The sequence below is a fragment of the Dermacentor silvarum genome, chromosome 9 (assembly GCF_013339745.2).
Source record: "Dermacentor silvarum isolate Dsil-2018 chromosome 9, BIME_Dsil_1.4, whole genome shotgun sequence".
In the NCBI taxonomy this organism is placed as follows: Eukaryota; Metazoa; Arthropoda; class Arachnida; order Ixodida; family Ixodidae; genus Dermacentor; species Dermacentor silvarum.
This window is the reverse complement of record NC_051162.1, coordinates 86,447,297-86,461,130: the sequence shown is the minus strand read 5'-3', so window position 1 is coordinate 86,461,130 and position 13,834 is coordinate 86,447,297. Positions and strand designations below refer to the sequence as shown.

Here is a 13,834-nt window from a genome sequence, read left to right as displayed (position 1 = left end):
GAAACTCGAACAGCCGATGCACAGCGGAAGAACCGCACAATCGGTGTCATCAACTGCAGATAATTAAGCAAACCTGCAACACGGAACGTTGTGCTGGACGGTTTCATGCCCATGGTTCTCCTCCGAGCTGTTTCCGGGGTCAGCTAGTGGAAATGGCACCACCTAAAGCACATACTATTTGCTGTGGTCCTGCCTATAATCAGTGCATAAACTATAAGTAGCTACATTGAGTTGATCTGGAATGCTTTGTGAGCCGTATCGTCAGCGCTGAGCGACAGACACAAGCTGACAACTCCAGAGTCACAACTGGTTACAAGAGTCACAACCCTGTGATCGCAGATTTAATTTGTCTTAGTAAGAAACACTGTCGACTAAAAAGTGTACACTAAAGTGGTTTCTTTCGACGGGTGCGATCAGCATTGAATACCTTCTGTTGCTGACATAAACGCACGTGTTTTTGTTATACTGACTGTCGGTGGCTCTAAGAGTTCGCATTCCTTTTTTGATTGGCTTTTATTTGTTTCTGGTTACTACACTATGACCCTATTTCGACCACGTGTGGCTCCTCTTCGACGTCTGGCACTTTTTCAACAGCCAACTCCTCGATTCTGGAGGTACAGCTGGTTAGGAAGCGTATTAACAGCTCCAAGAAGTGTCAACTGAACGATTCCTAAAAGTTATCCATACTGCAAAGCCACCATCTGAAACTCAAGAAGTGCGCACATTGCACGCTGACAAGAGGAAATGACGATATCACTGCGCAATTTGTCTTGTAAAAACGTTGCTTTTATTTTGTTTATCATATTTACATATAATTTAGGAAAAGAAAAAAAACTCTTGTTTACTTATTTTACAATAGTTCACGGTATAAATTACACAGGACAAGCACATACCCTTGTGAACAATATGTTCTTTTTCAGTCACATACGGCATTGCATGCGCATGCGCACTTTCGGGCAAGCACACTTCGTGATACCATACAAGCACGTAAAGAGGAACAATTGTTCATGCAAGGACTGAAAACCACGAGATGTGAAGTTATGTACAGGGACTAGCACATTTTACTCCCGTGGTCTCAGCCTTGCAAGAACCGATTCGCGACAACAGGAAAATACGTATACAGGTTTGTTTCAGCCGACGCTGCTTTGCGAACAACAATACACACCGCTAACTCTAGATGCTAGAGGTCTCCACAGTAGCCTTCTTAGCGAGTCTATCGGTTTCCTACTGATTCTGTGCCGTCTTAAGCTCTTATAACGGCTTAAAACAGGCACAGAATCTAAAAACGGTACACCGTCTTAAGCCCTTATAAGGGCTTAATAGTGGCGTTTCTTATAGAAAACGCCCAATGCTATTGGTTTGACGTCTGTACAGAAAATGTTCAACAGTACCATTACGCCACACAGGAAGCAATACAAAGTGAAGTTTGCCAAAAGTAACTTTTCTTACTACAGAGATGACTTCGCCTTATGCAAAGATATTAAAGAAACTGGCAACAAGCCACGTTTCAATACATTGAGCTTCATAGAAGTAAATCACTGTCATTCAACCGAGTGCAGACCAATAGCTTAATGAAACCAATCTACACTAACTCTATAATTTAATATTACTGTATTGAACAAAATTACCTCAATATATTGCGAGATTTAATAATGAAATGCTAACTTTTTGTCATCCATCATAATAGAGTTGCACGTGAATCAAGCAACTGCGCCGGCACTATAATAACACTTGCGAGAATGAATACATCTCTAGGAATTAGCAAGTGCACGTGCGTGAAAAGTAAATTACAATCACAAAGTAAGACATTCATGTGTTCACGGGTCCTGACACAAGAATTATAAAAAATGCTCTACGACATTTTGGGCATGAAATCATCGATCTGCTTTAAGAAATAACAAAAGGGAGAATGTCCCTTGGTGCATGGGTTTTAGTCTTACCTTCAAAATAAGCGATCACGAAAACCAGCAATAGAAAACTAAGTGCTTGCAAAACTAAATACACCCTTATTTAAGGTCCCGTCAAAACTGATCGAAAAGCAGTTTTTCACAATTAATACGATGCCATGACGCCAGAAGTTCAATTCCTTGACAGTATGGATAAACAGTTAAATATGACAGTACTTGTTTGTTATGTCGAAGTGTAATGGCGAGAATTATATTTCTTAGCACTGCGCGAAATGCACTAGAGAAAGTTTTCTGGAAAAGGACACCAAAAGTGGTAGTCAGACCAATTTAACATAATTTTTTTAGCGATCGTTAGTCCTTATGTCCTATAAGTCGAACAAGAACGACTGCTTTGTGCAACCAGGTGAATACATTTTCTGCAAAACTCACAGGCTGTTTGTCTATTTTCCAACAACTGGAACAAAACATGATAAATACAAGTTTTTTTTTCTTTCATTCATTTGGTTGACCAACAAGATGTTTAGTCAAAGTGAGCCAGCGAAGAAAACGCGTCAATATTTACTGTATTCATGGTGTAAGTTTGAATAGAATGGCCTTAAACAAATTTCCAGCAACGTTCCGGCCCCTCAACGTACCTCGTAAAGGAAATTGCAATAAACTCAATAAAAAAAGTCCCACCAGCCTTCAAATGTGCATTCCAATATTAAAAGGTTGTGGAACTCGCACAGCCGCGAAATTTCCTACTGGCTATCGTGTCATATAATGCAGGAGATGGTGTTTCTCAGACGGCTTTAAGCTGTTCACTTCCTAGAGTTTAAGCTGTAAGTATCACAATTTCTTGCTTTTGTATTCAGTATGTCTCAATACACAAACATAGTTGTTATCATCTACGCTTGTCTATTAAAGCGAAGATTTCTGCGCGAACCCTTCCGGGATTTGCGGACGATTACTGCTCATGGGTGCTGCTTCTGTCTTGCGGAATAGCTCATACTTGAAAAAAATAATCACGTGTGTATATCATTGCGCAGCACCGGTGAGTAAGAGAATATGTACGCGCGCCACTTTCTTTTACGCCAAGACGTTGGAATGAAATAGGCAAATTTATAGAACTGATTAACCACTTCACGCGAGCTTCATTCCACATATATTCAAAGCTTTGCTTTAGACCTGCGTAATTCGTACCTTTCTTTTCCGGCATGTGTGCTACTGCTGCTGGTTCACCCAAATGTTCTTTATTCTTCAACTATGCTCGAATGTTATGCGATTGTGGTCACAGGCCCGGTCAATTAAGTCATTCCTTGTTCGTTTTTTTTTTCTTTTTTTTTGTCTGGACTTATTGTCTGTGTTTTTTTCTCTGTGGTTCTATGGATCACTGACGATGTCAAAGAGAGCTCGTTACGATGCGATTCGATTTAAAAGAACAATGCACTTACTAAATGTCGAATAAACCTTGACACACTATTTCATCTAATTTGAGGGAACAATATAACTCCCTAACGTAGTGAGGCTTGACTGCCAGCTTTACAAGCAATGACAAATGCAGGTTGACACGATTTGATTCCATTCGAAAGAACGTGATGCCTTAGTGCAGTGAGGCTGGACTACCAGCAGTCACAAACACACGCATGGAGAAAGAATGTCGCAGACAAACAGCCCCCCTTTGCATTTAACATCACCCCGAGTGTCTCAACGGTATGCGAGAGAGCAAGGTGCGCCGCAGAAACGCGTGGAGGCGAGAAAAGAAAGTACCGAACTGAATGGCGAAGGCAGTGCGAAACAAGCGGGGGCTGCTCTGGTCGACACCGAAACGATTAGCGCCCCAAAGCTGTGCAGGCGCCGGTTCCCCTCGAAAGCGATCAAAGCGAAGCGTTTGAACAAATGAAATGGAGGGAGCTGAGGGGGGAATGGGGGAGGGGGGGAGGTGCAGTTGAAGGCCTTGCCGGGAACGTACTAAATGAGCCAGGCTCCACGAGGGGTCATGACGGCTGCCTTCGACCAGGCAGGGAGGCCTAGAGGGGGACCAGGAATGCGAAGAGAAAGAGGCAACAACAAAACAACAAAATGAAGTAAGGCGGTTTAAAAGCAAACGAAGGAACCTCCGGAAAGAAGAAACGGTGCTGCCGAAGCAAGGGTAAAGCAAGAACGAAAAACTTGGAGTGGTATCCGAACTACGATGGACGGTGCTCGCGGTGCCGCTGAGGGTTCTTCAGAGAGGAACGCCATTAATTCTACCGCTCCAGAAACGTCTCAATTCCTGCTGAGTTGGAACACACGCGCACTCGCCAACGAAAAATCCACCCGCGGTGAAGCACGGTCAGCGGTGACGAACCAACGCAGGGGGTAACGCCACTCGTCGGAAAGTCATTAACTAGGACCGCTAATTCGAGCGGCTGGTTGTAAGTGGTAGCGTAAAGGTTGCTCTCTGACCGGGTCAGGTGTGAGATAGTAAGAGAGCCACGCCAATGAGTGCAGTCAAGCAAACACTAGAGAACAACAGTAAATCATTTTGCACTGGTAAACGCTCGCTTAAAATTCTCAACTTTCATTTGCTTGTCGGGAGAAAGTTGATCGCTAGCTATGAAAAAAAAGACAATGTTTCAATTTTTCCCAGGAACCGCGGCACTGGTGCGTCAGTCTGATGTCTCGAATTAATAGCCTTCATGGTACTTGCTTTCATGTATTTCGAACTTACAAGGCCAACTATTCGGTTCCTTCCGGTTGAAATGTAATATCGACTACCGACAAGCGGTTAATTGGACACCAACCGCCGCTTTCAATTCAAACTTCATGACGTCACAGCGTGCTGGTGCGAAATTTTCAAGGGTTCCTCAGTACATCTTTCGCTTGTGTGTATCGCGTAACTTATCCTCCCTTCAAAGTGATTGTAGCCACTTTTCGCTCGCAGAAGCGTAATTTTCTGGGCAGCTTAACCTAATATTCCTCCTAAGCGTCTCTCTAAGCGCGCTCTGCTGACGCCTTCCGCCGGCGCTACTGGCCAGTCGGTAATACACAGCGTTACATGCGCGGCTCGTTCTCTTTCACTCTTTCCAGGGCTGTAAAGATGACGATCGCGGTATTTTGCGGTTGTTTACGAGCCGGCGAGGCCTTCGCCGACGCGCACTGCGGACGGTTGCGGTTTTACGACTGACGCTCTTCCGCGTCTGGAGTCGCGCGAGCTTGTTAAGGAAGAAGCCCTCTTACTCACTGTAGCCACGGTGACGGGTTCCTGTCTGTGTAACGACCACCTTGCTTTCCCACGTGACGGATATATGACGCCTGTATAGCGCGTGCTTGGGAAGGCGACGCACCTAAACGTCCGAGTACAGGGACGCCATGGCTTGTCTAATGCAGGTAATCAACCTAAACTCCTGTCTCTTCTGTTTCTTTTACTCTCTCTCTCTCTCTCTCTCTCTCGTTCCGTAAGTGTGTGTAGCTAATAGGACAATGCCTAGTATAGCTAACGTCCCTTGCCTTCCTGTTCTCCATCTATATATCTATACATGCATGTCTCTTGTCTCTCCAGGCATATTTCCATCCAGGCAGCGCGGACCTCCGTTAAGCTAAAATCAAGGAGCCTTCTCACCGCGCGCTTTACGGCGATAGGGTTTCTTATCAATGACATTCCTCATGCGACCCTGTCCTGGGAACTAGCCTTTCCTTTCCTTTTGTGTTTGCTAACTAAAACAACTTTTAGTTTATAAACTGGTGAGAATCCCTTTTCAGAAGAGGTTAAGGAAATAAACGAAGTATTGCGAACGTTTAGGTTGAATCCATGTCAATGCGCTGTTCTCAGGGGCTAACTGGCGAGTCCTTCGTTTTTCAGTACTAAAACTACTGAAACTTACTTCTTCAAAAATTTATAATTTCTTTTTCTTTCTTTTGCTGGCGTAATTTTCTGTTGCGTCTAGTACTATTAGTGGAAGAACCCGCTTTGCATCAAACCACCTCCAGCATGTCTCAGTGTTTTATGCATGCGTTTTCAAACGAAGCAATGTTAGTCTCAAAGAAAATTCTCTTGCCCAAGCTAATACTTAACGGGTAAGTGCTAAAACGGTGAGATTGAATCCCATGCTTTCCAGCACCACAAGCGCGCATTCTTTCTTTGCGGAAGCGTTAACACCAAGTAATTTCATACCGTATATTTTCTGGACGATGCGTAAGAAACTGCTTCAGCTTAACCCCAATTCCCTAATAGTAAATGCAAAAGTTACGCCTTCGCGGAACGGTGTGACAACTAGAGAGGGACAAATTGCAACGAAATAATTATAGCGTGCAGTTTGTTGGGCGATGTGTTCCAGCTAAAACATCCAACCGACATAGCTTCGAGTACATTAAATTCATGTTTATGCCTAACAGAAGTGGAATTCCCACAAAACCCTTTACGGGCCACCATCCTCTTGTTTGATACTCAGTAGAGCTGAACAAGGAAATGGCAGCGGCAGTATACATTGCACAAGGTCACGCAATTTATTGCTGCATTGCGCCAAAGGCCCATAATTTGCAAACGGCTTTAAACTTCATGTGGGTTCTAGCTTCTAGTAATTACCTAACATTTATGACGTCGAAATCTATGAGAATACAATATCCGCAGCATGAATGCTCTTTAGGCTGTTTTTTTTTTTCTCTCCTGTAACTTGAGTCGTCCTTACTTGATAGGCGCGCACTTGAAAACATCTCTGTCAATGTGTAAATTAGAACCTTTATATTCCAGTATTCACTCGTAATGTAGAATTTTGTGAGTAGTGAATAAATTTACAGCAACATCTTCGACCAAGAGACTAATCAGATATGCTAATCAGAGGCCATAGCTTCTTATCACGAGCATATAGATGCGAACTCGATGACTTAACGCTAATAAAGTGGTAGCATGTATGGCATAACCTTATGTTTCGTTCTTCCACCTGCATTTAAAAAAGACGTATCCTCATAAGACGTTTTAACACATAAAATTTTGGCTAGTCCACTGACATTTCTACATAATGCCCACCTGCAAGAGGACCCGTATTGCAGAATAAATTGCTGCAAACGTGCGTATCATATTTTCTACCACATTTAAGAATTAAAGACGCACTTAGAAGTGACAAAGTTCAGGGATGGTTTTCAACAAACACTTCATATTTCTGGTTGCCCCATGCATCATAATGCACATGCTTTGAGCGCAAGGCATGACACGAGTGAATTCAGTGTAAGTTTTGAAGTCGAGAAGGCGTATTTTCCACTTAACTGTATGCGCATTGGCAGGGATATCATCATCTCAAACCGGAAGGCACAACAATTTATTATGTTACGCTGTCTCAAAGTGCACTTTTCTAACGCAAATGTACGAAACGTCTCCGGCAGAAATAATTGGTATGAAACGTCGGGCATCTATTACATCAACATTTAGCTATTTGGCACAGCATACGGCTGGCAATAGTGACATTTTATTTGTGCACATAAGTATGCATATCATATAATTTCCTGCCTTTCTCTATTTACTTTCCCTTTCTTTCTGGCTGGTAATGTAACATCCACGTTTAACTCTTTTTTCTCGCAATCCGCTTAATTCGTGCCAATGAAGTGCGAAAAAGAAGCTCCGACAGCGGCACTTAAAATTGAAAGCAAAATACTGATGACTTTTCTCGTGACAGCAAACGCCAGACAAGAGGTACATCGGAAACTTTCTTTTTACTGGGTGAAATAGTGCTGTTTTGCATATCTATGAATATTCCCATTTTTCTTGCATCGGCATTATACGCCTTCATACACCGCCAGAATATGCTTCAAGTCTTTGAGAATTCTAATTAGATTATAAAAGCAAGGCCCTTTGGTGTGCATTTAACACCCATTGAGCACTTTGATACCGATGACCTTCCACACCTGGGCTATCAAACACTACCAATCGGACGACGAATGGAAAAGATTACTGCTAGGAATGTTAAACACCTTTCGAAACCTCACCAAACACCTGTCCGAAACGTAGACGCTTTTGGTGATCAGACAGGTCAGATGTCGATTCGCATGGTTTTTCCACATATGTATAACGATTCAAGTGGTAAGCACATGTGCGTACAAACGTTTCAGTCTGTCAGACGAGACGTCAAAAACATAGTTGCTTCGGCTGTTAGAACTGATTCCGTTCTAAATGACCAAGTACTAACTAGCCCAAGAGTGAAATTCCGTGACAGAAACCGTTGGGAACCATGTGGAACAAGCTGACAACTTGGTGGGTGCTGTTGTCGGGCACATTTACTTGTGCGATGACGCGGATATGCTTTTCACGTACTAGCGGCATAAATTTCACATACTAGCACCATAAAGACCATCCCATCCGTTGGACGACTCGTCGAAAAGACAGCTACGAAGGACGGCTACGAAAGACAGCTGCTGGGACTGCTAGAACCTTCTGTAAACTGTTGAGCTCTGACGACAGAATGACGGACGAGGGAAAATTTCTTAGGTGACTTGTTAGTATGACTAGCCATCACGGCGAATCGGTGGTTCTTACGTGTGCACGTCCGTATCTCGCGTACACGCTGGCTCCGTGTATCTCACGAAGGACCGACACGAGCCTCGAGACAGCGTCGAAAACGGGACTGAGAAACGGGCGCGGCATCGAGGGTTGATTGCGTGCGTGTTAAGAGCCAGGTCGTGACCATCGTGGCACAACGGTAGCTACGTCGTGAGAGTGCCGATTGGTCGGGAGGGGAGGCAGGAGAGACGAAAAGGGGGGGGGGGCGAACAGGGAGCTTGCGTTGGGGGGAGGAGGGGGTGCGAGTGCCGCGCCACGCACGAAGAACGCCGGGCAAACACTGGTAATTGATAACGAGACGCGGGTCACGACACCATGGCCGCGCGCCAGCGCGCGTGCACAACACCGTTGCTGTTGCAGAGGTGAGCGTCGTGAGCGACCTGTTTGGGCTGTTCGTCCAGAAGGGTGCCGCTTCTCTCGTATAGTGTACACGTTCGAGCGAGGACGCACGGACGGGTGGCGGGTTGGAGGAGCTATCGCCATGAAATCCTCATTAAGGGGCGGGCGAGCAACCCCCTCCCCCCCCCCCTTTTTCCTCGCCCCCAAGCCCTCTTCTTCGCCTCTCTCGAAGACGGGACCATTTCCGAGGAGTCAACCTCTCAACCCTCTTCGTCTTCCTTGTTGGGGCTGCTCGTCGCAGCTTTTCGCGGTGCTATAGCGTTAAAGAACTCGCTACCAGGAACGTCGGGGGCACGAAACAAAAAGAACGCGTTGTAATAAAGGGACGAAGAAGAAAAGTGTACACTGAGTGTGCGCTGGTTCACGATTTTTTGGCTTGGGCTGGGTCATCCGCCATATCTTGCGCGCCTTGCTCGTTAGCTCGCACCTTGCTCGCGGCGTGCGTGTCGATGTTTCCCCGCTGTGCTATGGGAGTGGGGGAAGTGTTTTCTAGCGTTTCGATGGTGATCTCTGTTTGAGGAAACGATTTAGGCCAGCTGCGAAAGCGCCAGGGATGAGGCACTCATTGCTCGTCACGAACACTCGAGGAGTAACACGGTTCTCTAAAGATGTGCGCGCTGATTGAGCTATTGACCGAGTGCAAGAACAGTTTAGGACTTCGTGAGCTAGTGTGACTTATCTATTTGTGGTAGGGGGTGATGGTGCTGATAACCCTTCGATTGGAGGGTGTAGGTATCGTGACCACACTTCAATTTTATTTTCTTCCCGCGCAAGGGTTGGAAACCGTTATCAATTGAAACAGCTGGTTGATGGCGGTGCTTTTGCTACTACGTCCGCGCTTTCTGTCTTCCTTTGAGAGAGGCTTGAAGCGTTAATAACTGAAACACCGGGTTGCTTCCGTAGGGGTTTTTTTTTCTTTCTGGTTAATTTCTTTCAAACAAGCAATGCAAGAAGGACGTGAAATAATTAGGTAACGTGATACTTAAGCATTTCATAACGCGCAGAATACTTTGCTGGTCCAGTGCGTTTGAATGGGCGTTTAGAATTTTGCGAGAAAATTCGGTGTTATAGAACCTTCTGGCATTCGTGGCATCATGTTCCATAAAGATCTTACGATATTTTCTCTTCTAAAACGAAGAAGATTCGCTTGAAGGCTTCGCAAAATTACTGTATTTTTTTTCTTACGGTTGGCAATAGAGTTGCGCGAGATAAACAAAAGTGGAAGTTGAAAGTATTTGCAAGCACTCAGTGGAAAAACTTGCTGGATGTATTGCAAAACTGTGGAGACCACTAGTGAACACGTGGACAGAAATCTATTTTCCTTTTTTAAATAAAATATCAGATTCAAATTTGTAACAAGATCCCGTGTAGCATGAATTTGGTTCTCGCTCAATAGTGATGTGAGCAACCAACGTTCTTCTGTTTCAAACATTCGCTAGCAAATTTTGCTCGCTATCAAAATTCTCAACTGTGGAGACCAGGCGGCGTTAGCCAGCGTTGAACAAGGTACTAGTGAACTAATGGCTTTCCGATTCTCGAGAAGGCACCAGAAAGTTACCTACTGCCCAGTCTGTCTGCAGCAACAAACCTCCTGCCATAGATCGCTCGCTAGACGTGGCAGAAACACAATAAAAGGAAGAAACACTTCATAAATTACCTAACAAATACATATTTAGGTTCTCGGTCACTGCCGCCCTCGGAGCATGTCCAAAGTTTACAACATTCTAGGGTAGATACGTATAAACAAAAGTTTGGTCTACAGCTGCAGCGACGGTCACGTAATCTCATCCGATTGTCTCAGCTCGCTGCCAGTACAGGCCCTGCTTCGTACAAGAGAAAGAGTTCCACATTTTTTACGTCTCGCCACGCTAGCCGCGTAACGTATACCAACGAGGAAGTCAGAACACACCTTGACTATCCGTGCGCTGCCTGGGCCGAGACGCATCTTTGGAGACCGCTCGCACAGCGCTAGCAACACCGAGCCGGGCAACGCGCGCAACACTCACTCCGGCATCACGTTGCGTACGTATCACAAGAGCGAACATGTTTTGCCGCACGAAACAACTCACCCCCTGCGAGTCGTCCAACAACGTACCATTGTTCTCGGTCTAAGCGTCGTCGAAGGGTCTACCGTAGAACATGGCCGTACTTATCCATGCACCTGCGTATCTGTGCGTTCACTTGGGCCAGCCGCTTGTTGAGGATCTTGACGCTGCGCTCCGGCAGGAAAGGCAGGTAATTATCCATGCCGGGATCACTGCTGTTAAAAGCACTGTACAGTCTCCGGCCTATGTCTCTGTCACGGGTGAGTCTGGCTACGGCATCGGCCGTGCCCTTCCTGAAGACACAAAGTGAGTCCAGGAGGGATCGATGGAACACTTCGTATTTGTCCAGCAGCCTGTAGCCGTGCACGAGCCCGGACTCGTTGTCCAGGAACACGAGGAGACCCGTGCTCTTTTGCCGAACCAGGTTGTGCGCGGGGGCGTTCATCATGTCCGGATTCCACTGCAGGTTGAACATGTTGTTGACGATGCGGTCCAAGTTCGCGGTGAGGTAGTCGAAGACGATCAAGTCCGACCACTGGATGAGGTCTCGTATCTCCTTCTGCGACTTGTTAGCGACGTCCGGCGGATGCAGCCGACGAGTGGTCGGCGACCGGAATTCCTCCGGAATGAAGGTGGGCACCAAGTCATCCACGTATTTCGTGAGCACCACCGGTCTGTCCGAACGCCACTGGGCCAGCTCGAGGCTCGACCTCACGGGGTCCCAGCTCCGACCGGCGGCCCGGGTCAGCAGCGCGGGTGGCAGATTCCGAATGCCCAGCTCCCGGGACAAGTAGAAAGAGAAGAGTTCGCCCTGAATCTGATCGTTGTTCTGGCGGTAGCGGGCGCAGCTGAGCACGCCGGAGTCGAACACGATCAGCCTGTTCTGCATGCGGCCGCATCCCTCGTACACGGCGCGTACGGTCGATCTCCTAGCGGTGGCCCGCCACCGAGACACGTCCTCTTCGCTGACCAGAGAGCCCGCGGCGACCAGTCGCTCCGCGGGTCCCGCCCAGAAAATTCCTCGCACCGTGCCCTTCTCGGAGCGGCGAGGCAGCAGCGACAGGTCCGATCCGTTGAGCGCACGGGAAGCTGCGGCGGCGCTCCCCGTCGGCGGCGGAGGGGGGCCGCTGGAAGACGCATTGCCCGGCCGCTCATGCTGCGAGCCGGCCTCCGCCTTGCTGCTGCTGTTGTTGCCGCTGCGAGCGAGCTCCCTCAAAGGGAGCAGCAGGCCGACGGTCATGCCGAGGCAAAAGGCGAGGCCCGCCGTGGCCAGCCAAGTCCTGCGCCAACGCATGGCTGCATCCATGGGTCCCCGCTGCCGGAGAAGAAGTGTCCGCGCTCGCTCACAGCAGACGGATCGCGGACCGAAGGAGCCGATTGCCGAAGGGCCGGGGCTCGCCGCGCATGGCAGCACGTGCTCGCGTCGATCAGCAGCAACAACGAAGGCCGGAGAGCATCCCCAGGATTGTGAAGGAGCACACCCCGCAACGTCGGACTTCGTCAACGACGACGGCACTGCACCACCGATGAAGCACAAACTGCCGAGGCACAACACTGGTGGACGCTCCGGATCGGGCGATGTGCGGCAATGCCCGGGGCAAGTCGACTCGGCTGCGCGTAGGTGGTGGCTGGCGCGTCGGTCCACCGCCGCCGGGATGACATGTCTTCCGGGCACTATCCGGCACCGAGTCACACGGCTGACTGACGGCCCACACTGGGCGTGGGGGCGCCTTTATACCTCGGCCCTCAACTGAAGTGGAGCGACCGACACAGCCGCCGCGCGCCGCCGCATCGATAGCAACTGGCCGTACACCACCACTGCGCGGAGGGGTAAGGCACACGTCGGGGGACCGCGTGGTGCGTGCCGTAGCGCGTACGAAGCTGTCTACTCGCGGCCGCTGCACGGGCCGCTCTGCACGCTCTCGCAGCCAGGCCGGGCAGCCACGCCGGCCAGGGAGGGAGAGGGTACGCGCGCGGTTGGAAAAGCGCTCGGCGGCCGGCCGGCAAGTTCTTTACCCGGCAGCGCCCTTGCTCGAAGAAGAGGGGGGGTGGCGTGGGGCTTGTCTCTCGCAACGAGTCTCCTCCCTCCGGGGGGAGTTGTATACGTCATTCAGAAGGGGGATCCGACCAGGGGGGATTGCGGGGGGGGACACATTGAGAGAGGGTGTCGCTCGCCCATGCGCCTCGGGAAGAGAGTTGAGGCTTTCGCGCTGTGGCGGCTGGTATTCTCTCTTCCAGCTGGTGCTTTATTATTGTTGGTGGGGGGTACACCGCTTGGAGAGAAGGTTAACGGAGGGGAGGTAGCTGTGCCTCGCTGCCCGTGTATGCGGAGGTGAGGCGACTGATGAGAGAGGAGGTTTCCGATGGTTCGCAACGGATGCCGTCGGTTCTGGGCGCGGGCGAGCACATGCGGCGGCGATGCTTCTTCGGCATACTGCTCTTTTACTTCTCCTTCGCTCTCCTTTTTTTTTGTTTATTTCTTGCTTCTTTTTACGCCGCGTCTTGTTGTCCTCTGGGAGGACGCGGCTGCTCCTCACTGGAGCTGCACTTCGGCGACCGACGGGCAGCGGGGAGCTGTAGCCCCGCGGAGTCACGCCCTTGCAGCAGCAGCCGACGGATGCGTTCTGCGTGTCGTCCATCTCGCTCTCTTCTCTTATGTAGATATATTGGCGCATCCAGTCCATTTTGTATATGACAGAAGAGAGGAAAGGGAGAATTGGGAGAGAGAGGAAAAAGGTTGTACGTGAGTGTGTGTCTGTTTGTAGATGGGCCCACCGCTGTTTCCACGTGCTTGGGAGAAAGAACGGAAAGGAGAACGCGTGATATGAACATTCCTTTCATGCATCGCCGCTGCCTCAGAAGGGGGCGGCTCAGTATGAACGGACAGAAAGTGGGCATGCCCCAAGCCGCGTTCCTTTCCAGTGGCAATTGAACGTAGCACGCGCAGGCCAGGTATGAGGGGGTGGAGGGGG

At 48.7% G+C, this 13,834-nt stretch overlaps 1 protein-coding gene across 1 annotated transcript; it reads right to left on the bottom strand.

The window, feature by feature from the left end:
* Positions 1-764: 764 nt before the first annotated feature.
* On the bottom strand, positions 765-12,818 carry LOC119465363 (extracellular serine/threonine protein kinase four-jointed). The gene has a single exon (XM_037726150.2). It carries the CDS (start codon positions 12,166-12,168, stop codon positions 10,945-10,947), a length of 1,224 nt encoding a protein of 407 aa, XP_037582078.1. The 5' UTR covers positions 12,169-12,818; the 3' UTR covers positions 765-10,944.
* Between the last annotated feature and the right edge of the window lie 1,016 nt (positions 12,819-13,834).